General features: G+C 40.0%; 1 protein-coding gene across 1 annotated transcript; it reads right to left on the reverse strand.

Moving 5' to 3' along the window:
- LOC104342645 (pancreatic lipase-related protein 2) lies at window positions 1-27,599 on the reverse strand. Its single transcript, XM_009946311.2, has 16 exons — window positions 27,537-27,599; window positions 19,590-19,643; window positions 16,944-17,041; window positions 14,921-14,990; window positions 11,738-11,786; window positions 10,778-10,932; window positions 9,103-9,228; window positions 7,476-7,610; window positions 5,597-5,705; window positions 4,859-4,975; window positions 4,656-4,778; window positions 3,665-3,783; window positions 2,766-2,895; window positions 2,382-2,493; window positions 1,158-1,325; window positions 1-64 (listed from the first exon to the last, which is right to left on the reverse strand). Exons 1-16 carry the CDS (start codon window positions 27,597-27,599, stop codon window positions 1-3), a joined length of 1,692 nt encoding a protein of 563 aa, XP_009944613.2.
- Window positions 27,600-27,607: the final 8 nt, after the last annotated feature.

Below are 27,607 nucleotides of genomic sequence, written 5' to 3' on the forward strand. Positions count from 1 at the left end.
CTAGCAAGGTACAAGTAACTGGGGAACACCATATGTCACAGTTCCACGGCCACAAAAAATTGACCTGGGAAGAAAAAAGTACCAGAATCAAGATTTATTTATCTATTTCCCCCCCCCCCGCCCCAAAAATGCAAGGTTGTCAGCTGTCACCTTGAGGGTTGTTAGTTTGATCCATAATCCCACTTAAGCCTTCCTAAAAGTGTCCTGTACAGAATATTAGCGTTTGCATATTAACAGTAACAAGGTGAATTTCCTTCTTTTGGGGACCAGCTGTAAAATGTGAGTTTTAACACACAAATAAAACTGATATCTAAGTTCACAAATATAGACCTCTAGATAAAAAGTCAGAAAGATGCCTTGTTAAGCTCCCTTTGTCTAGGCTAGGTGCTTGGCTAGATTGCCCCAATGAAAGCGTTGCAGCTTTTTTTTTTTTTTTTTTTAGGAGCTCACACTGAAAGGGATTTCATCAGCTTCTCTACATAATCCAAGACAATGCCAAACTATAAGGAATTTTTTTTTCCTAACATCTAACCCACACTTCTTCTGTTGTAAAATACATCAATTAGACCTTGGCCTAAACCCAGTGGATCAGCGTAATAGTTGAGTATGACACTTCACAGACAACTTATGTTTTTATGCTCCTCTCCAGGTTTTTCTTCATTGAGAGACACATTTCCTTTGGCTGCTCTGCACAGACCAAGTTTTCTAAATCTCTTTTGCTGTTTTCCCAGACTGCAGTCTGTGTGCATTGCTCCTGAAGTATATGCTCCAAACTTGAAAATGACCCTGCTTCTGGCTACAGTTGTTACCCTAGTTATTCAAATTAGAATAATTACTCCCTGGATCTTCTATACAATCCTTCTGGTAATGCACCTGGGAATTAGACTTGCTTTATCTTGATTTGTAATTGTTTTGCTGTGGCAAAATGGTATACGTTCCAAATTATTAACTGCTGTATTCCTTTCTATTCCCTATTTGTACCGGAACATTCGATTTTTCTGTCCAAAGTGTAATACCTTGTCCTTGTCATTACTGAATTTCACATTGTGGATTGCAAACTGCATGTCCAATTTATTAAGACCATTTTTCAGTCCCGTCTCCCAGAGTTTTTGCACTCTTTTCCCATTCCTTCTGACCTAGAAAGGGGATATACTTACCAATGTCCATCTTCTCCGTGAATTATATTGACTGTTTCTGCTCCCAGTCTTGCCCAGAGCAAAGTGAATACGGTTTTATTCCAGAGAAATTCAATTTTTTCAGTATTTTTTGGGTTAATTTCAACATCAAGGTATTCTGTATAAACTTGGTCTTGAGAGAGAACTCCACTGCAAATAGAATGAAGGCAGCAATGCTAAGTGTAACAGTTTAGAGATTACTGTCCTAAATCACATCCTTCAGAAGATTTGGGTTTTCCCCTTTGTTACAACAGAAATTCTCACTTCTGCTGTTCTTTGCAAGAGCACAGAACGCTGGACCAGGACTCTGGGGTGTTATGCTCTGAACAGGGAAAAGATGAAAAACAATACTTAAAACTTTAAACGTGCATGTGGCAGGAGACCACCGGGAGGTGAAAAGTGAGGCTGGGGCTGCTTCCAGCACCCAAGTGTGCTGAGTTTTGCAGTCATCACCTCAGGGAGAGCTCCAGTTGACGTTTTCAGGGAGGGTTTTATAGATGAGCTGAGAACTTCTGTGGGGTTTTGTTTTGCACGTGTACAGAGGATGGCGGGAGAACATGTGGAAGCACTTGAAGCAGGTACAGAAGACAGCGGGAGCTGCTGTTTTGATAGTCAGTGGGAGGTGATGCGCTCTGTGAATGAACTTCACTGGCCAGACCATATGAACGTGCAATTTGTGTAGTAGTGCTGGCTTTTAATATATCCTAGGAAGGAAGGAGCTATCCAATTTGTAAATTTGATGAGTTCGGGCACAGGATTGCCTTGCACAAGATCATACAGCCCGTCACTGGCAGAGCACAGAGTCTTGTCAGCTTGTGGAGTGAGTATGCTGACACGTGTGATGTAGTGCTAGTGTGGGAGTGCTAAAGCACGTATGTGACAGGTGAGTACTCGATGAACTACCTGCATTCCAGAGGTGCAAATTTAACTTTTTTTTTTTTTTTTTAGGAGCAACTCAGTCAAACTGTATTCCTGATTTATGGTGAAGTCACATAGTTGATGGAAAAGAAGTGACTTCCATTTCGCTTTTGCAACCATCCACCTGCCCTCATAGGTCTTACCTATGGGATAACTTTTTTTCATATCAGTTGTTAAGTAGAACATATACAACATAGAATAAGTGCTTGCACTGCTTAAATATGCGGAAAATGTGTAGATTAAGGTTAGCAGCGTTAAATGCTATAGGGAAATAATAATTTAGCTTACCTGGCAATTTCATATTCTTTTGTGTTCCCCTCTCTGTCATGGAAAATTAGGTTTATGTCCCCCTTCGTTTTCTTTACGCCAGACAGTTTGATAAATACTTTTTGTCTCCAAGCTGCACAAAGAAAAACAAAATAAAACTAGATTGTCATTGGCATGACAGATCTAAGAATGCTAGTATATTGGAAAGTTCTTTTTTTTCCTAACTGGAATGTGTGTCAGCAAATGAAACACTCAGTGAGCTTGAATTTTGGTAAGTAATGTATCATTTTTTTTGTCAAAGGTGTTAGTACTTGTTTATAGAAGCAATGGAAGTATGTGGCTGTAAATCACAAGGCAATCACTTTTCAAACATATGATCAACTGTAACAAACCTCTGCCACTTACTAGCAAAAGGTGGGTCTGCTGCTGTATTCAAAAAATATTTTTGGTTTACCCTCTTCAGTTTCTCTGGGAATCTGTCAGCATAGTGGCCCATCATTGGACATCCCTCCTGGGAACATGGGAAGCAGTCTCCCTAGGGAAAACAAGAGCATCAGTTAATGAGGAGGTTTTTTTTTCATCCTAGCCCTTAGAAAACTACGGCTTAAGATGCTGTTCTGATCTTGCAAATCTGCGGCAACGCTGTGTGTTGTCATATCTTACCATCAAAACCTGATAAACTTGTTTCAGATAACGGCTTCTGCATCCCTGCAGACCAAGTGGGTGTGGAATGAGCGGGTTTAATACCTGTGTGGATGATGATCCGAAACTCCCTAGTTCAAATATTTTTCAGCTAGGGTCTAGGACAAAAAATAAACCAATTTTACCCTCCCAGTGGAACTTGCCTGAATCTACTTTGCAACACAATATGGAGGGAAAAAAGGAACATAAATCATGAGAGCATTTATTTAGGTGTTCTAATCAGTGCCTAGTGTAAATTAGAGAAGAGTCAATGACTTTGGAGGCTCCAAATGTCTCTTCTTCCTGCCAGGAATTAGCAGAGCAGATACATCTAATCTATGTGCTCTTTGCATAAAGGTTTAGAGTGAGAATTGTACAGGGTTTAATTGTTTTTTCCTATTTTCTGATATCATCTGTGCCTCAGGATTCATTTTCCAGAGTGGAATGGTTGATGGAGCCACTGTGTATTGTGCCTCACTGTGTGCTTCCTCCTACCAAACCACACCCTGAGAGCACAACCACCAGCGTGCAAGTGCTCTGTGCACATAGTGGGACCTATTGTGAGTGCAGAGACCTGGATCATATTCTTTACAGTTCACCCGTTCCTGGACTGATACACTTACTGACTCAAAGGATTTGTAGGTTTCACAGGGATATCCAAGGTATCCGGTGGGATAGAGGATACTTTCAAAATAATACTCGTGGCTACGTGAGTGATGGCACCCCCCAATGATTGTAGCGTCTGTTGGAACAAAATATATGAGCATCCACTTCTCCTGTATAAAAGTTGCACTTGCCTCACCATGGAAACAGCCAAGGCACAGAACAGAACACAGAGTGGTCTTGTAATCACTTTTCATATGAATTTACACATCTCTAGTTGCAGTAGAAGTTACGGTTTTGTCTGTGTTTGATCTGGAGAACTGTGTGCCAGTTACCCCAAGATTTCAAGCAAGATACCTTGATCTGCTATGGCATAACAGTCCCTTTTAAGAAGACAGACATATATATATATATATATACACATATATATGAGATGTCACAGCAAGATGACATTAATTACGGTTTTAAAAGGTGTAATAGAGCAAGGAGAATCCACCAGCCTTCTGCCAATCTCCCCAAAGCCTGTGAAGAGAGAAGTCTCAGGTGAAGAGGTGAGGCAAGTACAGTCCCTGGAAACACTGAGTGCTTTTGCCTAATTCATGTGTTAGAAGTGTCAGATGCTCTTTGCAGTGTCTGCAAGAGACTAAAGGTGGTGGTGTCATGCCATAGGTTTGGTCATGACACTGGCCTATCTCAGCCTGGAAAACCTCCTGCTGGGGTTGCTGGGTTTTTGGACTTGCAGACTTGCCGTTCCCTGCCTTTTTGTGTTCTGTAGGTCCAATCTCAAATTACAGAAGCAAAGCTTAATCCTGTATTATACCTCCTTTCCCTGGGGAGCACTGTTCTCATCCAGCCTTTGTTGTTTCTCATTTCCCTTTCTAATTTACAAGTAAATAGGCAAAAACCAATTTTGTTTTGCTGTTTTCTCCCAAACAGGCAGTTCCTTTCACAGTTCGCTTTTCAGAATTGAAGAAGAATAAAGTACTATGCATATTGGGAATATATGCTTACCTGCAATGATAGCTTCAAAATCGCTTTGTTTCATCTCTGGAATTAAATCAGTGCATCCAGGCATTACAGTTCCTCCATTTGGGTAAAAGTCCAGGTGACCGGTGGTGTTGTACATCCCAAACCCTGAGATACGCATGTGACGGTGTTAGTGTCTCGGTGACTTGCCCATCCCTGAAGATACTTACTTGCATGTGAACACTTACCCATGGCAGGAAAGTGAGCAGCATTAGTGTGAATAACATCAACAAAGTTTGCGTCTGAAGGATCCAGTCTTACCTCAGGAGGAGTACCTTCAAAATAGGGCCCAGCAGGATCTAAGCCTAAAACCCCCCACATTTATTGGTTCAGGGAGGGAGAGAAATATTGCACATGTTAATATGTCTTTTGCTAGCTTACAGCATCAGATATGCAGTATTGCATGAGGTGTGTTGAATAATAATGACGTGAATTCTAAGCTAAACTGAAAAAAATGTGTAGTAATACGGTTTTGTGAGCCTTCCTGCAAACTTATTCCAGCAGATGTAAAATATTTTTAATAGACTATATAATGACATCATATGACTATGAAGGAGGCATTTTATTACCTGTGAGCTTATTACTGGCCTGTACAACTTCATGAATAGGAAAAACTAAGAATTCTTGGTATGTTGCTTTGTCTTTGTGTAGGACTTGATATAACCCAGCGCACGACAGTAATGTTACAAACATAATAACTATGTTTGTCTTTCCACTAAAGTATTCCACTGAAGAAGTTTTAACTGAACTAGAGAAAGAAGATGTAATAATTACCTTTTTTTTTCCTGAAAAGCTAAAGATTGCCCGTTCTCACAGAAGATGCCTCCAGCACTGTCAATAATTTTACTCCTCTCTGCAGACCCGTGTGTTGCAAGTCTCCTTTAGAAACATGCTATGTTAGCTCTGCACCTCAGTGAACAGCTTACCTGTTATCCGTCTGATGCCTTGGATCCTTCTTCCTGCCTCTCCTGCAGTATGTGCTCCCAGACTGTGGCCAATTAAATGGATTTCGCCAGGGGAGTATCTGAAGATTTTCTGATAGTTAAGGTGATGGAGGGAGACAAGAACACAGGCTTTCAATAGCAAGCAAAGAGGATGTCTTACATTATGGGCCTTTGGGAACATCTAGACTGAATTCCTGCATAGTGAACAACGTGTGAGTTCCTTGAGTTAATTATTATTTAAATTACACTAAGACTTGATAGCAAATGATCCAATCTAGAATTTTAAATGCCTAGTGATGATATGGATTCACTGTTTTACGGATTATGTTTTATGGTTACCGTATTCAATTACGCCGGGTGACAAAATATGAACCTCCTTTCTCATTTGGATCAACCCCTAATATCATCGTCCATCAAAATGATCTTATTTTTTCTTTATTTACTCTGTTATGGAGGCTTTGTTTATCACACATCTATTGTCCATGTGACTGCTTAGAATATGTGATCATATCACACAATAATATTTTCACTGACAAGTGGCATGACATTCATTCTCCTCTTTGTCACCTGTACAAGACCTGCACTGCTGAGATGTTACACATGCGTTGAAGGTGGAAATGGAGATTAATCAGCCTGTAGGCTGCATGCAAGGGTCATGTATCATCCAGGGATTTGCTGGGTTTTGTAGCGACCAAAGACAACAAGGATTGGTTGCTAATTGCTTGAGGTTTTTACACTAAGTTTGATTTTGTTTTGTTGTGCATGTACCAAAATAAATAAAAAAAAAATCTGTAGTATTGGCCTGTCTACCTTTATTGTTAGACAGCAGATTCCTCTTAACATATTTTACTGCAGTACTTCCAAAATACAGCTTAACTTTTCCTAAAGTCAAACACCAGAAGCTTGTAAATTGGGGAGAAGAAAAGAAAGTCTAAGGATCTTTTGTAAGTTTTGTAATGGAAGAAAGAGAGGCTTGGACTGCAGGTGGTGCAGTAACAGAGACATTAAATGAGAAACTGAACCCATCTTCAACTGACCTGGGGTTTATACACAAAGAAGAAAGATAGAGAGGCAAATGTGTGAGGCTAGATACGAGTTTCCTAGGTAGAAACAGCAGATTATAACCCAATGGATTGTGGGGAACTGTTCTTTGATGCTCGGGTGCTCGCAACATTGACATATTGCCTTGTGGGCTCTTAACTATCTCCTGCAGCACTTTAAGATGAACACCTCCTGACCAGGATCAAGTCTATTGCCAGGCAGCATTCTGATTTTCAGCAGTTCTAAGCACTCATGAGTCTTTCTGAAGTCAGCAGGAAACCCTGATACCCTTAAACTTTGCAACCGAGCAGTTTTGTGCTACATGTGTAAATGTGAACGTTTGCCCTCAGGAACACGAAGTTCACAATTAGAAGGCAGATTGTGCCTGCAGACAGCAAATGTGGCATTATCAAGTGAGCCAGCTCCTGCTCGTTTCGGTGGTGCTAAACTGAGATACTAATTTGCTTCTGGCACACATATATAATGCTGGCAAAACTCTTGAACTCGTAGGCCTTGCTTCACTGCCATTGAATGCTTTCTTGCCTGTATCATGACATGGAAATGTTGCCACCTACTGGTCTTTAATTACTTGGCACCTCTTTTCAACCACATTAGCTTAATTTGCATCTTTTGTGGCTGTTAGAAGTCCTCACAGAGTTGATAATTAGTATAATTAGCTGGATCTCAACTGCATGCGTTGTACAGCCCTTCCTGAAGCACTGTCTAACCATTCGGGACAAGGCTCAAAATCAAAGCAGCAGCAGCATCATAATGCCACTATGTCCACTTAAGGTTTGCAGGTGGTAAAGCTGTGTTTTACCTGTAAAGTTTTTATGAAATAAGCAACCTCAGCCCCGATCACGCGGATGTTGTTCACTGCTCTGACGTAGGGGCCTTTTGCACCATCTTGCCAATCGACAGCAATGCAGTTGATATTTTCCACTTCCAGTAATGTCTGATGTAGGAACACATAAAGCAGAGCATTTAAGGAATCAAAATAACGAACAGAGATTCAACTTAAATCAGAATAGACATTTAAAGGTAACATAATCATGGAATTTCTCATTCTCATCCTAAACAGGATTCTTCACTGTAGCCCATACCGTGCTGAGACATGCATCTTCTTACAAAACAGAATATAACAAGCCATTAATCTAAAAAACATTGATTATGAAAGACTTTAAAAAAATTTACTTTATAAGCCATTTTTATACGTATTTGAAATAATTTGATAAAGCCAAACAACTGCACAATAGTTTCTACATGCAGTATGTGACTTTGAGGGATGTTAATAGTTTAACTGAATAGCATAGGAAGTAGACTTATTTACCAAGTGCCTTTAAAACTAAGAAAGTCACATCAGACTGGAAAGGTTTGGAGTAGAGTAGAAAGTTTCTGTTTCAGCAAAGAAAGCTAATGCCTTGGCCACTTTGGTACTGATCACAGTCTTGCAGAGACCAGTGATTTTTCCGCTGGAAGAATCATGTATTAAAGCCTGCAGTTGTAGCTTTCTGTGACTAAGGCTTACTAACGTTTTGAGAAAGAGCAAGAAGTGGTAACAAAAATTAATCCATGATGAACAGCTGAGAGTGAATGACAAGGAAAACAGAAGCTTGTAGCGATAGTGCATTGAATCCTGGACTCCCACCTCTCCTTTAGGCACCACAAGTTTGTAGTGTGAAGAGGCAGATAGAATTGCTGTTTCTTTTCAGCTGAAAAATCTGGAAATTTAGTATTCTAGATTAAAAGTTTTCATAGATTTATGAAGAAGAATAATGCTTCAGATCTGTGACTTAGTATTCAGTGGTGGTCATCTTCTAGCTTCTCCTTTTATTTGACAGTGTGGAACAGGCAGAAACTAGAGTAGATTTTGTTTGTCTATCAGAGCCAAAGCTGTCATTGACAGAGTACATTCCACTGGTTTTGTGGTAGCTTCTACATTTCATATTTGAAATCTCTTTTTAATTGCACTCTGTAATCAAACAAAAAAGGTGTTTTGGGGTTTTTTTACGAAGCAAATAGTGGTGAACCAGAATAGTATTTGTAGACTGAAACTCGAGCTTTACAACCCAGGAAGACCTTTTGACTGAAGGACGATTCAATTGCTCCTAATGGGAGAAGCGGTGAATTGATATGTCTAATCCAATATTCTGACATCAGCATAGAGACTGGGGACATCTGTGTTCAGTTTATTGCTTTGATCTGATCTGTGGGTTTTGGGGATGGAAACGCTCTAGAAAAACATAAGGTCAGAGATGTCCAAGAAGCCTTGACTATGCTGCATCTTCCGGAGTGGGAACATTTTGACTTCTGTGAAATTTACTTCTTGGTTAGTATTTGCTACTACCTAGTGAACTGCAAAATGGAAGGTGAACATTAGCGCCTAAAGGATACTGACAGATTGTAGTTACAACCGCTGATGGAAATCAGAGGATACTCTCTCATACCAAGCACATTTCTACCACCCAGCCTTTTCTCCCAGTGCTGCCAAATCCATGAGTGATGAAGGAGGTTTTCCTACGTGAGGAAAAATGAGAGTTTTGGATGGTTGAGGAGTTTATTGCTGAGATCACCTGTGTGCAAAGAAAAAAATAAATAAAAATTTACTTATTCTTATTTTCAAACATTTAAAAAAGTCAGCTATGTCATCCCTGCTGTAGGAGTCAAGGGACTACCTTGAACAGAAAAAGATTTTTGGAACTCAGGGACCCCTCTGTCTTGCCTTTCTCAGTTCCTCTGTGGTTTCCAAAGAAGTTGTGCCCATGTGGTTTCTGTTGCTCCTATTTATTTTGCTTAATGCAGGAAGAACCCCCTTACGTGCAATATGAAGTAACTTAAAAGGGACACAGTGCTGTACAATGCCTGTTCACCTGAGTCGGACGAATTCCTCCAGAAAGCAGCCCACCATCTCCACACCTCCTGGTTCAGCTTGCCCTTTTACTGACCTGACCTTTGTCTTCAGTGTGCTGCTCTGCATCTAAGCAACAGCTTTTTCTTTCTCTTTCTGGATAAGTGGTGTTTCTATGCCTGGTTTTGTCATTAGCTACTCCAGAAAGGTAAAAGAATTTCATATAAGAACTGTGTGCAATAGGGGTGAAGCTGATCTTCACATGGTGCTGCAAGCTTCTTAATTATATATTTTCCTTTTTCTCTGAGAATGATATCTGACTGTATTGTTTTTAGACGAATATAGTGTCTGTGATGTGAGCTCAGGGAGACTGGCTGCGAAAGGTAAACATTTCAGTTTAGTGGCTGGGAAGTAGCGCGAGGTGCATTTTGACTTGTTTCATTAACAACAGAAGTGCTGAGTAACCTGCTGCTGAACGTATCTTGTGTGCTCTGCAGATCGTAAAAGTTTATTACAGGTATGACTTCTCATCTTTAGAGAGCCTGGGTTGAATTCTCAGCATAGCAACCAGGGTTGCTGTAAGCAGTGATGTCTGCAATGGCAGTGATGCCATCATACTTCATGTCAGAGGAATCCTAAACATCCCTGTACAGCTCGGGGGACACTGGTTTGCAGAGCCTGAAAGGGATTTAGCAGCTTCATAAGCATTTGCTGAAGTGATGTGGTCCCAACTCCTGATCTTACAGGTTCCTCTGCATTGCTCTGCTCTGTATTTCAAGGCATAAGTGACTTGAGTAGTTTTGTCTTATTTTCAGAGTGCAGAGAGACAGGTAAGAATGGAAAATCACTCATATTTCAAGATGGAATGTGGGTTTGGAAATCATATAAAATGAGTCTTCTTTAGACTTTTATTTTTAAAAGTCACAGTATCTTCCTAGCTCAGCTTCCCCGTAAGACAGCAGTATTTGCTCTCCTATCTGAATACTCAGAAGGCTGTTTATTTGAATGAGCCTTCAACTTTCCTAAATGCATGCAAGACGTAGTCTGCCACAACCCATATTCTTGTGCAGGAAAATGCTAGGAAGGCTGATGTGTCCTACAGTTCATTCACAATAATTTTTTTCGTTCTTTACCCCAAGGTACGTTAATTACTGTACCTTCAAACTACCTTCTTATTCTGACTTGTTTGCTTATGATGACTGATGTAGACTTTTTAACAAGTTAACACACATTTGTAGGTTTAGTCAGTTCCTGATGTTAAAAATAAATGTCACCTGTGAGTTATTTCCTGTTTCTCTGGTGTAGAGTGAGAAGCTGATGTTCATGTATTCTGGAGGGTCAGGCAAACCTGTCAGAAGCCTCCCTGGTACCCCAGACCATGGTGGATCATCTGTAAAACAGCCAAGCCTGGGGTAGCAAACTTGTTTACCTGGAGTAGAAGAAAAAACCTGTTTATATGTTGGACTCCTTTATACTTGATGGTGTATTTGAGATGACAACAGCCCAAAGAGCAGAAAAATAAGGATTTCATTTTATGATTAATTTTGAAACTGAGATTAATTCTTGTTTCCTTTATGGATATTGCCTGAAGCAGGTAACACAAGAGGAGAAAAATAATTTGAGGATAAACCAAGTAAAGACCCAGACACTGTTTTGACACCATTTTCTAGGCTTCAATTCAATTTCTTTTAAAAGAAGTCCTTTAAGAAGTGCTTGTTAGAATCGCTCCTGCATGCTTCCTACTCCAAAGCATTGTGTCACCCCTTGTAGGAATAAAGGATATCTATGCAGTAACCTTGTACTGTGAATGAAATGATCATTTCTTTCAGTATAGTAGCTTTTTCCAGATCAAATGGATCTCTTGTTCACTTATGCTCAACTTTTATGTTGTAGCACTGTCTGTTGTGCTAAGCACCCTATTGCTGAGTGGTTCTTTGTATACAGCAGTCATGTAAAGACAGCTCATGCACTGTCTGGTTAGAAGCAGGACATGTGACTTAGTTTCTCTGAATTTTCAGCACAGAGTCGTCTCTCTTATATTCTGCATAATAAAATTTAAAAAGAGCAGAGCCTTTTAGCAGCAGTTCTATGCACAGTAGGAGACATTGTCATACAATGACCCGCAAATCATACTACAACTTCAGTGTAAACAAAAATACCAGTCGTTATCTCCTATATGTTATTTCACCTGAATTCACCTTCTAGTGATAGTTTTTATAGATATAGTGTCTCACCTGCTACTGTGCCGAGGAGATAAAACGCAATAATCCCCATTCCAACCACCTAAAACAAATTAAAAACGCAGGTTAACCATTTTATTTAGAGTGATTTGTCCTTTTTAAAAGAGTGTAATACAAAGAGAAATGCAAAGACCTGCACCTGAAGAGGAATAATCTCATACACTGGTCAGTACACGCTGGGGACCCATCAGCTGGAAAGCAGCTTTGCAGAAAGAGACCTGAGGGTTCTGGTGGACACTAATTGACCATAAACCAGCAACATGCCTTTGCATCGAAGGCAGCCAGTAGCATCCTGGGCTGCATTAGGAGTAGTGCCAGCAGGATGAGGGAGATGACCCTTCCCCTCCACTCAGTTTTGCTGTTCATTACATTTCTTCCACAGCTAGTACTGCATGCAGGTCACTGAGGGAGTGAATCAGATCATGAGGTACTGATTTTTGTTAGCTGTGAGGAGATAGGTGGCAGGTGTGGTAGAACAAAGACAGTGATACCTGTACCTTGGTAAGTCTGCATATGTGACAGCTTGGGGCTCACGACAAGAAAAACGTTGAGATGCTGGAGCATGTTCAGAGAAGGGCAACAAAGCTGGTGAAGGAAGGGTCTAGAACACAAGTCTTACGAGGAACGGCTGAGGGAACTGGGGTTGTTCAATTTGGAGAAAAGGATGCTGAGGTGAGACCTTATCACTCTTTACAACTACCTGAAAGGAGGTTGTAGTGAGGTGGGTGTTAATCTCTTCTCTCCAGTAACAAGAAATAGGACAAGAGGAAATGGCTCCTAGTTGTGCCAGGGGAGGTTTAGATTGGACATTGGGAAAAATTTCTTTGAGGAAAGGGTGATCAAGCACTGGAACAGGCTGCCCAGGGCAGTGGTTGAGTCACCATCCCTGGAGGTATTTAAAAGATGCGTAGATGTGGCACTTAGTGACATGGTTTAGTGGTGGACTTCGTAGTACTAGGTTAACGGTTGGACTCGATATTGAAGGTCTTTTCCAACCTAAATGACCCCATGATTCTACCTTCGGACTGTTTCTGCTGCTTTTACCCAGGGCTTTTTGTATTTATACGCCTTTGTATCCCTGACTTTATTCAGATGCCTTTCCTCTATACTTTACTTACTCAGCTTTCCCATGGCAGGGGTTCTGTATATTTCACCATTCCCCTCCCCTCCCGTTTGCCTCATTCACCGTTCTTAATTTCTTCCTCTTCTAGGTGTTTCCTATGGCACCCACCTCCCATCCCATTTTCAACATACTGCTTTTCTTGTAAAGCAAATTGAGCCATCATCCCTGGCCACTGAGATAACTCATTAGAAGTAATTAGGAAAAAATGGTAAATCTAGTAGGTATAATCTTGCTATGTGGGAAGCTGTCTTCAAGGGATATTTTTAGAGATTCGGCAACGTGAGAAAGTGAGAAAACAAACATTCCAATGGTCACTGACACTACCAAATGATCTCAGAAACAAACAGCAAACAATTGGGAATTTCATAGAATTTGTCCTTGAAGCTGGTGTGTCAAATGTCAGACAGGAGGCATATGTGATCCACGTATGTGGGTTTTTTTGGTGGAAGTTGGATCACCTGGCTGTAATGACAAGATTTCCTAACCAAGCCAAATGAGATAGGTTGGCGTGCAGAGAATGTGTCTCTGAGCACTCTCTAATCAACTCCGAAGCCCCTGTGTGGTAATAGCTCGTTGTTTATGTGGTAAGGCAGGAGGAGCAAGGCTGAATATCTAAGTAGTGAGCTGGAGTTCGAAAGTGCCAAGCTGAGAGGAATCATGAAATTTCCTTGGAAATACAATTCTGTTCCCAAGTCTAATATATCCATTGATGTAGTTAACAGAGAAGAAAACTAGCTGCTCGGGGAGAGTGGAAAGCAGAGAGGAAGTCTGGCTGTGAGTAAGAGTAGGAAGGAAAAGGATCAGGAGTTATTCTAAGCAGCTGGTGACAGACAAGAACAGAGAAGTTCTGTTAGCCAAAAGGAGCACCTCCGTTCGGTTGGAATATCTGTCAAGATTTACCCGTCATCATGATGAGAACCTGATGACAGTCTGGAAAAATCATAGAAGAAATGTCTCACCAAATGGATTGGAGAGCTCAGTGGGATTTATCTATATTTAATGGAGAGCGCTCATACTTGGGAGATGTATAGTTCATGTTGGGAACACTACAGCAGGAAGGATAGTGAATTTCTTTTCAGACACAAAATCTGAAAGGCAGCTAATGAATAATGATTTTAGAAGATGTGGGAGGCTGTTGCCAAATAAAAGTGATCAGTAGTTTCCTTTCAGAGGTTCTTCCTTTGAAGGTAGAAAATAGAAATGAACATGTAGCTAGGTAAGTAATGGAAGATACATAAATGTTATTATTTTTTTATGTGGAACATTGATTCATTCTGTTATTCAGAGAGATGTAGTTTGCGTAGGAGAGGATTTTTTAGTGGGTAGGTTTTCTATATTGGTCCATGCTATATTGGTCTATGTTAACTTAATGACAAAAAGATTGTAAAGAGGTTGAGAGATTATGCCTTTGTAAAAAGGGTTGAGGCAGCATACCATTTGATTGGGGAAATTTCTTTCACTGGGCATTTAAGAGGCTTAGTGTTGAACAAGAGGAACTGGAATGACTCGTTTGTGAATGTGATCTCAGCCTAGCCAGTGTCGCTGGCAAGAAGGCTGCTGAATGCTGAGCTCAGTTGTTAGTACTCAATGGACAGAGGAGGGCACTTCTGAAGCAAAACCAGCACTAAATATTTCCAAATTTCTGTTCAGCTCAGGAAAAAAAAAAAAAAATTGCAAATATTCGCAGACTGGCATCATAATGTATAAACCTATGCTGGAGCAGCAGTTGTCCTTCACAATAGGCCATCAAGTCACCTTCCAGACACTGTTGTTCAGCTTGTGGTTCATAGGTCACTAGTGGATAGTCTGTGAGATATGAGAAAGTCTAATAATGACTGTCAACAGTGCATTTTTAGGTCCCACACATGTACCCACACACCTTGCTCAGGACATGCGCACCAACACGCACACGCAGTCTATGCATGAGAAGCAAGCCTAAATCTCAGGGGTTTTAATTATCAGCATTTTTAATGGATTAATCTCACTGCAGTAAATATTTTTTAAAATTTAAACCAAGATATATTATTTATGTAATTACTAAGAGTTTTACTTACCATTCTCTTATCACCCTTCTTATTTTTTTCCCTGGTGAACAATAACAGGATGCAAAATGGCCACTGTTTTCTTTAATGAATATTGGGTAGCTTTAGGCTGAAAAAAAAAGTAATAGAGAAAAGGTTAAAAACCCACAGGCAACTTAGTAAAGTGAAAGAAACCGGAAGAATAGAAGAGGATGAAAAACCAGAATGTGGTAACTGGGAACTAACAGCCAGTAGTCACAGAGATTTCGTAAGGAAAATGGCAATGCCAACATGTACATATATGACCAGTAGAATTAAGACATGAATTAAGAAGGAATATTTCATGCATGGAAGAATTAAAAAGATGCAGTGGTTTTGGTCCATTGCTGGATAAAACAGAGCGAAAAGCAATGATGCAGCTGCAGAGGAATGTTTACACTTTTCTTTTTCTCTCTTTACCAAAAACAGCTGATGTTGTTCACACCAGAAAAAAGGTTTTCATGGTGATACTCTGTTCAGACAATAATTCTGGATCTGCAGTAGAACAGCTGCTGGAACTATATATTTTAAAATCATTGGACTTTGGTAACACAGAGCTGAGATCCTTAAAAAAATAAAAAGCTATCAAAAAAAACTCTTGACAGTTTTTTGTTAGGTTATTGATTGGTAAGAAAATTCCAGAGACGTGGTTTGAAGAAAACTGATATGATACAGGTAAAACTGATACGATATAGGAATTTCAGACCTATGGAGTGTAAGTCCAGTATCAGCCTGAGGTTGAATAATGAAACTCTCCACAGGACATGCAGTCATGAAAAAAAATAGTGGAAAACCATTGAAAGATTAAGTTGTGTAATTGAATTCAATGACACGACGTGACATGATAAACCAGCATGACACTCTTAGAAGATCAACATTGTAAGGCTTATGATACTCGGATTTTAATAAGATCTGCTCTACTACTTGGTGATTTGGTTAAGAAAGTAAAATTATATACATATAGTATTACAACAGTTAAGTAGATTAAAAATTATATGCATGGATTAAGTAGATTAAAAATTGAGAAATTATTGTATCTCAGACTATAACGGCGAAGAACTAGTTCTTGCTGCTGTGCACTGTCACATCACATCCTGATCAAACTGTGATCATGTTTTTTTAGCTGTGTTTTTTGACTCTGTAGTTACTCACTGCTCATGATGGATCATTGCTGCTTAGGGTTTCAGAGGAATCAGTTGCTGGCATTACACTGCAAGCCAGCTTTCAACACTGGTATTCCTGGACATGAGCTCATACTTTTTCAGTATTTTTTCAATACTAGCAACTAGACTAAGGAATTAGCAAATAAAAAGTCATGAATGTTGGATTATTTTTTATTGTTTGGGAAAACAAATGCTGTCACGCTGCACGTCATACTCATAGAATGGAGGTGAACATCTGAGGAAGCAATAACTGAAAAGGCCTTTGAAATCTTACTAATGTGTTACTAGTGACTTTGGAAGTGCCGGGGAACTTGTTAGTCTTTGTTTCCACATATACAGTTGGGAGAATAGAATTTTCGGTATATGTATTGCTTTCGATATATAGATGGGGATATTATTTAAAGAGTACGTGTGTTTCATTGGTGCAAGAACTAGCCATGAAAAAATGAAGTCCAATGTGTTGTCCTACAATAGCCATCCAGCTGGAGTCACAGGGCAAAAAAATTAGCTTGTTTTAAGATGGAGTTTTATCACATTTTAACGTGACAGTGAGAAGTGGCATCGATGAAGGTCGATGACTTAGACGATGCTTTCTGCTTCTTCATGTGTGTTTCAAAGAGGCCAAATGGAAAGTTAAAGGGTCACTTCAGCAGCCTAGGCTGCTGAGGAAGAGCTTTTGTTACTATCATTATGTTCAAAGCAAGCAGTGGTAGGGCAGGAAGAGCTCCTTCTGCAGTAACAATCTGCAGTGCTAGCTTGTTTTCATCTGTCAACAAAGCTAAACGTGGCACCTTCTGTCCCTTCAATCTTATGTGGTCTTTCCACTTTTCAGGCCTGCTTTTCTCCTTCTGTACCGAAGTTTAAGTTCTTTACCTTCTTCCAACTCTTTCAAATTTTCACCATTTATGGTTTCTCCAACTGTACTTCCTATATTTCCTGCACTGGCACTGTCCTTAAAGAGAGAATATTTCCGTCACTTTTGCCTTTCCAGTGTTTTATTTTAGCCTTTCATATTTTTCAGTAGTTTGGCACAGTGCTCAGTTAACAGTGTAAAGGCAACACAAAGGAGAAGCCATCCAGAGCTTAGCATACAAGCTTTGGGTACAGAAGTTGCAGGTTAATTTTCCTGTTCTCTCAGTAAATTCTTGCATAGCTTTGAGCCTGAGGCATTTAGACAACGCTTGCTAATTTTACACTCAAGCATTGTAACATTACCCAAAACGGTGAAAAAAACTAAGGCAAAAAAAAAGTAGGCATCATAAAGGGGGTCATGTACGTATTTACCCATATGCAAATACCTGGAAGTACACTATAATTTTTTTGTTTGTTTTATTTGAATGTAATTTTGTTGTTCAGCCCATTTTTTACAAGTATACAAAGAATATGATCTTTTCTAGGCACAGCCCCCGTTCTGTAGCTCAGACACAGCATTTGTCCAGACTATCAAATACTGAAAACTGGTGTGCACAGTCCTGGGCAAAGTGCTGGCAATATGGTGTACTAATTCAGGTAGCATAGTAGTTGGCACAATTGATAAAAGATTTAATTTAATTTCCAGCTCCTCCCCATAAATAGCCCATAGTAGGGTCCTGATTCCAGACGAAGGCTCTTTGGCACTGCTTCAATACAAAAGAGTAGTACTAAGTAAAAGCATCTTGGCATTAGCCAGTCTTCTTTCCTGCTGGGTCACCAGCTTTTGCGTACAGTTAAGTTCTCCAGAAGGAACCTGATTTAATCGAATAGCTCTGAAACCCACAAATTTAACATTAGACAAATCAATTTTGTAGGGGAGCAAAGATGTCCAGAACCTTTTGTAGATTTCCTCCTCCAAACCACCCAGCAAGAAGTAATAACCAAGGCAAGAGCTCACATGTTGTCTGGTCTGGGTGACAGAGTTTTCTGAGTATCTGCTGATGTCTTAAAGTGAATCTGAGAGAGTGGACTAGGGCAGTAACCTGAAAAAATTACTCAGAATAGTGATGCAAATTCTTTTCTTGAGGCATTTAATGTGGGAAGCTCTCCAGTAAAAGGTTAGTAAGTGTGCAAAGCTGTACATGTATTTGTTCATCATTGGAGGATGCAGTAAGATTTGGGCTTTTAAGGTGTTTAGATCAGTTGCTTAGAAATGGTAAACAACGTAAAGAAATTGTTAGATAATGGTAAAGAAAACCTATTAAATATCAAGTCCTTGGCTTCCTATTTCAGAACTTTGTGCAGTATCTGCTCTGATTTCCTAAATAATAGGGTTCTCACCTTGACCCTTCACTGGTGTTCATACATTCAAATTTACAGAGACAATTATGATTATTTAGTCTGACTACAAGCATCATAAAAATCCCAACAAACATGATTCAGCTTTGGGAGGTGGCTGTGCCAATTCTGTGCTAACTAGGGAGCCATCATCTGACTTGCAGCCACCATCTGGCCACCTGTCTATCTTTCCAGGAGGAGCTTCGCTGTTCCTCGGCCTGATTAGGCTACTGTAAAATTTAGTCAACTCTAAGACCAACACCATTTTCCTTTTGCCATTTCTGAAGTGCAGAATAACCCTTGCTGATGACTAGTTCAAGTTTCGCTCTGTGTGGTAATCTACCAGAGTATATCTCATTTGCCACATTCTTTCATATAACAGCTCTGTAATTCTTCCCTACTTCCATTCTCCCTTTAAATTTGCAGTGCTCCTAGAAATGCTTGATTTTGTAGGCTAATTTATCCTCCTTTTTCATTTCAGCTGTTATTTGTGTTCTCATGCATTTTTCCTTAAAAAAAAAGGTTGAGATTCCATGTACAAATACCATCATTTTGTTCTTCCTTTAAAAACACAGGGATGTATTCAATCTTAAATTACCTTAGGCCCACTGAATCCGCCCTGTTTTCCTAGCTGTGTTACATTATCACAGCCCAGAAATTCTCATCTCCTACAGGGATTTCCTGGAATTGAAAAGTTTGAAGCCTTGTAGCTGCTGCCAGGGGAGACCTCAGGATCATTCTAAGTGCTGTTTGCTTTTCGCCTGTTGACTCAGACCACACTGTTCAGCCTGTCTGTTTTTTAAGAAGGAGTCCTCACAGTCCTCCAGCCCCAACCAGCAGTTAGTCAGGACACTTGCCCAAAAACCCGACCAAGTTTTCGGCCACTTACCACTCTGAGTGCAGAAAGAGTTGCTGCTTTGCAGGCTCCGTTCAGCCAGCTCCCTGTCAAATCCTGGTTGCTACCAGCTCTTTTCACTTGGAATCAGTCCCATGGCGGTGGGTGCGGACCTGCCCACACGACGTCTAATTATAGGCTTCGTGTGGGTGAGTGAGAACCTTTGTAAGAATGATACCCTTATTGCTGGATACAACAGATGTTGCCTTTTCTTGTCTCTTGTCATATCTAATGCATCAAAATTTTCACCTCTTAAAGTTATGGGCTTTAAGCAAGAAAAGCAAGATGAGGCCATTTTAGCCCTCAGAGGGGTTATTGTATGTACCATTCATAAAAGTCAACATGAAGTGCTTACCTGAGTTAGCCAGTTATCGTAAGCTCCTGTTACAGGCAATGGGCCGAGCCTCCTCTGCAGGGAAGTTCAGAACAGGAGCCTAGTTTTACTGCTCTGTGTCACCCGCTGGAAGTCACCAGCTATCTGTTTGTTGTCTGTCTGGCATACACAGCCTGTGAAGCAAAGCCTTGTACATTTTCATATAACCCAGCCTGTTTATATTTTTTACAGAGAGCGGGCTAACTTTTTTTAAAAAGGGGAGAGTAAGAAAAAATTGTATTACAATTTAGGGACAAGAGGGGTACCTGAGCATTTATTAGCTTTTTCTGGTGAAGTTAGCCAAGCTCTGTCCATCCACTATCATTTTTACCAATCTATGACTTCTTAGGCCATGTGAGATTCACAGATTCAGTGTCTATACCAAGCTCTCTCATTGGTTGGCATGCTCTGAACGTAACTGGCATCTACTAACAATATCGTGATAAACTTAGCAGAGAAATCACAGCCGCTATCATTTAACAGTGTCAGGAGGAGAAGGATAGAATGATGATAGTGATGTCATTCACCTTTTTCTCAGTAATGGCTTTGTGACTCATCCATCATGTAAGTCCCAGGTTCTCTTCTGTGCTCTGGTTGTTGTGGGTGACAACTGTGTCACAACCCAGATCTTTCAGTACCTAGGCAACACTTCAAGTCACCACACTGCTGTATACAGGATGGGTGCTGCCATAATCACCTGTTCAGGCAACTGTATAAAAGCGACTGTCATCCTTATGCAAGGAGTGATTCAAGTGCCTAAGGGCAGGAAGTAACTTGGGTTGAATCTACGGTTCATATAAGAAGCCAATTTGTGTTCTTGAGATATGTGCTTTGCCTGTTATTCCAGAAATAACAGCAAAAATATGTTTTTCCACATGCTGAGCTGTACATAATGCACTCAGCCTGCTAGCCATCGTGAAAACCAAGTCAAGAGTGTCTGTCACTCCTTGTAGCACGTGGCACCTACACGAATGTTTGGATCCGGATCTGGTTCTCGTTAGTAAAGTGGTGCAAGCCAGTGCCATATAGGATGACAATCATTAGAAAGAAGTCTCAGAGGAATCTGGAGGAAGCAGTGGCTAGTCAGTGACTGGATCGCATATTTAATTACTGCTTACACTGAAGACACATATGTAATTTCAGATAAGACAGAAGAGATCAAGCTAATAAGAAATTATCTACAGTCTAGTCTATGTTCATTGACTGCAAGATGGAAATTTGGCAGCAGTTAGGGGACTTGTATCTCCTCAGAACTATGTAGCTCATTAGGTAATTCTGGGGAGGAATGAGGTTGGGGAGCCACAGAAAAGAGATAAGGAATGTCATATGCCCCGTTTGTCAAAATACTGGCACGTAGGTTAAATGGAAAGCAGCCAGTGAAACTGGTGCCTTTGTTAATGATGAAATATGTTCAGAAATTGCTGAACATCTCTGTATGAAAATCAGACCCCTTTGAAATGTTTTTTTAGTGGACCAGGATTTCTGGATACGTTCAAATATTTTTGCTGTACTTTCCAATGAGTTAGCGCTTTGTGTGTGACTGTTGAAACAATGCCACCAAGCCCCCCCCGCCCCCCACCCCAGCAGTACAGTTACAAATGGAAACAGAAGTACACGCTTGCAAGAATACCTGCAGGGACAAATGTACACAAATAGCTGAAAACTGCATTTGGCAAGAATAGAAGTTTACGAACTTCTTTGCTTTTTGATTTGCTCTCTATGTTGGTAAGTGGCAACCTGGTTGATACAGGAGGACTGTAGAAATTCTCAACACAGAGTTTCACTGCCAGCGCATTTCAGAGTGGATACATAGTGATGCAGACTAAATTACTGTAGGCCAGCATGACAAGTTGGAATTATTAGTAAAATCAATTTCTAGCCCATGTTGTAGGTTTTTGAGGTCTAGCTTCTTTTAGGAACGGTCGATTTTTCTGAATCTGGTTTTACATCCTAAAAGGAACAGTAGGTTTTTATGGGCAGTGAGAAAAGTCTGGCTTTTGCAGTTGCCTCTGACAATATGCAAGTGAACCCATCCAGGTGGTTTTGTAAATGTCAGCTTGAGAATTATCAAGGACATAAATGCATTCTGATAGTAGTGGCCTTCACATAGGTAGGGAAGCAGGATCAAAACACTCAGAGAATCATGTCCTCCAAAGGAATCTCAGCAACTGTGTTTCAAATGCAGCGATATATAAATTACCAAGGCTTTCATAGAAAGATAAGTGAATAAAATTGTAAAAGCAACACTTTTCTATCTCATTTCAATTTTAGATTGAAGATGGTTAATGAATTTCTTAGGTTGGATGGAGGTCATCTGGAAGTAGCTTTGTGTATTCTGTCCCCTAAAGAATTGCTAATACGTATAGACAAAGACCACTTACCTTCCTAGAGAATCTTACCTTTAGTCTCCGAGTAACAGAGCCATGAATAAAAGACTTTCTTGATATTTCTGTTGTCTAACTCCAATGCCTCCAGTCTGGTCAAGCGAACAAATCTTACATTGAATAGAGGCAAAACTAATTTGCCTTAGTGTATCCTTTCCAGTATTGCACAACACCAATAAAATGAATATTTTGGATATGATAAATATTTAAGACCTTCCATAACACATGGTACCTGGTGATTAAACCAGTCAAAGCCAGCAAAGATAATGTTAACTTCTGGTTTTGTGAGCTGGAGGCTTATGGAGCATAGTATCATTTAAAGGAAATAACACTAGGAGAGATTTTTAGAGTAGGTGATGAAAGTACCCAAAGATAGAGAGGAGGCAGTAGGGATAGCCAGGCTGTCTTTACAAGTAACAGGTAGAATTAAAGGGAAGAGGGTGAAATCCATTATTCTGAATGCTTGATCTCCTGTTAGTGTTAGAATATTAAACTTATTTGAAAGAAGCCAGTGAAATAAAAGGGAATAAATGTAGATTTGCCTTGGAAATTGAAAGGCAAAGGAAAACCTTCTTGAATGTTTAGATCAATAAAAGAACGACTCTGACCAGCTCGGATACAGACCAGTGGCTCAGAACAAAGCTAGCCATCTAGGACTTTGGACATCTCCTACCTTTGGTCCCAAGCTTTCCTAGTGTGAAAAAAAGGAAAAATTATGGGACGAAAAGGGGACTGACACCAACGCCAGCCTTTATTTTCATATATTGCTTATGCTTCCGGTGTTGCAAGACACTTGCCCCATCCAACCTTGCGGTGCCTGGGAGGAAAGGTATGTTTTCCTACAGCACAGCAATGTAGGCGTGCTCTGTTTGTGCGAGGGTTGGCGATGATGCATGTTCTTTCCGGAAGTTTTTAGATCCTTGATAGTTAAAGATAAAGAACAGATTCTTGGCTCCGTTTTATCTTGGAAATAGGCCATAAAAATAGATTTGGGCATGCTATCAATGCCTGCTTCCTAATTATTTGAAACAGAATAACTTAAAGCAGCTTGGAGACCATTTGAAATTACAAAATCCGTGAGACCGTGTTCCTCCAAAAGAAGAAGTAGAGACCCTGTGCAGATAGATTTGCTGATAGCTCAGTGAGCAATTGTTTACCCTCCTAGTGGCAACTCCAACCCCAGTCAGCTTTGGTCTTAGAAGAATAACTCAAATAAATATTTGGAATGCACAAAGATTTTAATTTTCGATTCTGTCCCAGGAGCCTGTCAAAAGTAACTGCTAGAGCTGGGAGCTACGCAGAATACTCTGACGGCATTAAAGTCTCAGCAAAATCACTTTCCAAAGATTTTATTTTACCTTCTATATAACAGACACACATTGGAGAATTGGAGCCTCCTGTTGGAAAAATCAGTAACTTGCACTGAAGGAAGAGAGTGGTGTAACTGTAGGTAAATATTTTCACTCTAAAAACAGCCAAGAGGAAATACAAGAGAAGGGAGTGAGGTGATGCCCCTGCTCAAGTCCTAACTGGGAAAACAGTGTGGGAAAACACATGTGCTAACTGGGAAAATAGATGTGATCTTACGGGTGGGTTGTTAACTGGTATGACGTAACTGTGGGCTGAAAACAATTAAAAACAGATCTCAGATCTACCAAAAGTACCTTCAGAATGTGTGTCCTCAGACATTGAGCCACTGTAATCATTCAGTCCCTTCACTGAGGAAACAGAAGCCTGAAGAGAGAAAAAAACCCTGATAAAAATGCATGTGGGACAACCTGAAATACAGATTATCTAGAGAAGAAAAAAAAAGGCCTGATGTATTTTTATCTGGAGAAAATTATGGAGTTTCCTGTGGAGTTTCTGTAAGTGACTGGGCTGTAAAATGATATAATCAGGAAGGAGAGAGTCTTAAAGGCAAAATGAAGGCACTGGGGAAGCTTTCTATACAAGAGCCTTGTCAAGCTTCATCTCTAACAAAGACGAAAGACCAAAAGGACTTCGTAGGCTTATTCCTACAAATTTGTGGCTCATTTACAAGGATTTTGTCAATATATTCTAGGATATTAGAGTAGTATGAAAAAATCTGAAAAGTCACAGAAACAAAATAGATGGGCTCAAAAGTGGGAAGACAGATGACTGCATAAATTGAACGCTGAGGTCTCTGCCTATTAGTTCTAGTTAATTAATTTTAATTATTCTTATGTTTTTGGTTCTGGGCTCACAAATATTTATGAGGCACATTTTGATAGGCTGTGCTTTTTGGAAAGAAGAGACTCCACTCTGATATGCAATAGAGTATTTTATGCCTGTTAATGGAGAACTCTGACAAAAATGGTGCTTGTTTTCTCGTTAGCGTACCTGCATATATCACTTTATGACAAGCATATGCTTTCTCATTCGGAAAATTATTTTTCTGACATTACATGTAAAGTAAACACAGATGATGTAAGTAGAGCAGAGAGTTAGTATTTTGGATTGCTTATTATTGCTGTTCCCTCCTTCTGTAGAAGAGTTAAGAAGTTTGTTTGTATGTGGGTTTGTTTTACTTTACCCCATTGCCAAAAGAGTGTTGTGAGAGACAAAAGGGACTGAGGCTGAATGTTATAATGGCTTTGTTAGTAGTTTACCTTTGGCATAATTTTGTAGTGAACAAATGCTTAAGGGAGTATTATACGAAATTTGTATTGTAATTCTGAAGCACTAGTATTGCAGAATATTTAAATAATGTAAAAGACTCAAAGCAATTCATAATATGTCCTTAAGAACCCTAGAGAAATGAGGCACATTTGATTAAAAAAAAGCACTACCTTTCAACATGACAGCCAATCATACCAAATGGTACATCTCACTTGATATTTTAAAGATGCAATTAAAGTTGTTCTAAAAAACTGGCTTACCTTGTTCTTAAGATACGAAAGAATAACCTGTTCCAGTCTTTGTCAAAGGCAGATTGTCTTGTGAAATATCAATCCCTTGCATTTTTTGGACTGGGTACATTAATTCAAAGTGATAGTATCCAAAAGTTTCATACAAGTAACAATTTTAATTTTTAAATACAGAAAGAAACAGGAGGAAGACCGTTTGCCACCAGGAACACACAGCTGCTGTCAATGTTTTTTCCCCTTTAGCTCATAAAAAGAAATCTCTCTTGTTCTGTCTATAGATGTGTTAGCAAAGAAGTGCAGTGTTGATGTTTGCTATACTAAAGAATGAAAATCAACTCAAGAAACGGTATATGACAAAAATGCAAACCAGGATAACACAAGGGGAAGAAATTAATGCAATATTTTATTTTTAGCTGAACAGATTAGGTGAGAAAATGTATGTTTTTAAGAGGACTAGTCAGCTGGACCACATTCATAGTGGAAGTTATCAGCCCATATGAGCAGTCATGTTTTGTCAGAACACTGTTGAAATCCATAGCTTATAATTAAACAAAATGAAAGCTTGTATTTTTGAAAGTAAGAATATGACTTGTTATTATTCATAAAAACATTAAGTTAGTGTTTGGAATTGCACAAGTGGCACAGCCAAGTATGGAGGCAAGAGGGGATGGGCTTTATAGAAGTCTTGAGTTCAACAGGACGTTGCTTCCTTCGTGTGAGAAATGATGGCCTACATTGCACTGCTCACACTGCTGCCTCATGTCATTAAATCCGATGACACAATCCAGGGCCTGGCCCTGCTGCACAATTTTTTGTGACGCCAATGAAAGTATTTACATTTCTTTTGTTTCAGTTCCTGACTGTAAGAACTGTAAGAAAGAGAAAATAAGTCTTCCTTTTTCCCTGCCTGAGTCTTTATTTGTGCAAGTCTGGGGCAGAGAGCCATTCCTGATTTATGAAGGATGTTAAAGGCGGTGTAATTACTAACTACAGATATTTCCCAACTGCGCAGAAGTACCTGGGGGGTTGGTTTGTACTTTTCCAGGGGAGACCCTACTGACACAAAAAGGGGGTCTTGCCTAAGGAGTTTCCCTAAGGGGTAGAGGAGGAGTTCCTTGCTCGGGATGGTTTCTGGATCCTACTCCACGCGGGTGCAGACGATAAGGGTGCTGAAGCAGTAAGTCTGAGAAGGCAGACAGTCGATTTGTCAACTTTGCTGCAAACCTCCTAAACAAGCTCCTCTGGCAAACTTCATAGGATGTGACTGGATCCTGACATCTCAAAAGTCTTGCTGCATAATTTGAAACACGCCTGTTCATCACTCACGTTTAGCCTTGTGTAATGCATCTCATTAACACCCTCTGGTAAACCTCACTGGAAGTATTCTGGAACAGCTAGTTGTTAGGATGGGACAGAACAGAGTTGCCCAACCTGATTCACACACAGGTTTTCTGCAGCCAAATGATAAACCTAGCATTAGATTTAAAAATTAGCTCTATGTCTTAGACCACAGTGTGCAACTGAAAACTAAGAGGATTTTTGGGGGTAGCTTGTAGTGAAACAGAAACAATCTTAGCTTATTTAGGCTGATGCTAATAGCTCCTAGTAGTCTGTTTTTGTTAACAAGTGCAGTCAAAATGCTGCCAAATTTGGGGGGCCAATGTTGTACGCAGATAATGCAGCTCAGGCCCAACTTCAGCAGTTTCAGAAAGGCGAGGTACAGGAGGAAAATTTACCTTCACTGGTAAAGAGGAAAAAGTTACTTTGAAGGCTTCCAGAAAATTAAAGATCCTCAATAATGCAACATAATTTCGATAAAAGATGATGCCCATTTCGGCTTTAGAGAAAGAGTCCCGGCTCACCCCATGTTCAGGAGAGCTGAACAGAGCACGTCAACGAGTTCCTTCTCCCGGAACAGGCAGCTATTCAATATTTTGCTGTACTTTAAGCTGTCCTGCTTGACACACAGTGAACTTTGATGGCAGAGTTTCTCAAGGTCTGCTGTACATCTAGGTACACAGTCCCAGCTCCTAAGCAGTCTTTTGGATGCGGTGTTAAAGTGTTGTTTAAATGCGTTCTTCAGGAAGGAAGGAGGTGTCAGGCAACGCCATTCAAACTCGTTGCTTTTATACTTACACTTATTCCTCAGACTCCTGACATAGAAGCAATCGGATTCTTCTGAAAGCATGCAAGTGTCCTTTTCCTGAACAAGTAGGCACTATTAGGCTGTCTTTGCTCTTTTTTTCTTTTCTTCACCTCCTTATCTCTCTTCTCTTTTTTATTTTTTATTTATTTATTTTTCTTTTTTTTAATATTCCTTTAATATTCCTTCCTTCTTTAATTTTTTTTTCCTTTTTTTTTTTTTTTTTCTTCTTTTTTGCATGCTCCTCCTAAGATAATTAAGTGTTTCAAAGAGGAATTAGGTAGGACTTTTTTTTCCTATTTTATTATTTTCTGCCTTGACTCTGAAATGCAATCACACTGCGTGGGCATGTTACTAATAGAATACACATTAGCTGTCACTGTAACTGGGATTCTCAGAAGTGTGACTCCCCTGTACGGCTACAAACTGGCAACACTAATTTGGAAACAGAGGTTTTGTAGCAGGCTGGGCAATTTTTTCATAATCTGTTGAAGGAGCCTGGTTAATAGTTTGCCGCTGACTGAAGAAACTTCCTTTTCCGGACGGTGAGGGCTGCCACCGTGGATAACCACGGCATTCCTCGCC

This window comes from Leptosomus discolor, chromosome 6 (genome assembly GCF_034619465.1).
Source record: "Leptosomus discolor isolate bLepDis1 chromosome 6, bLepDis1.hap2, whole genome shotgun sequence".
Classification (NCBI taxonomy): Eukaryota; Metazoa; Chordata; class Aves; order Leptosomiformes; family Leptosomidae; genus Leptosomus; species Leptosomus discolor.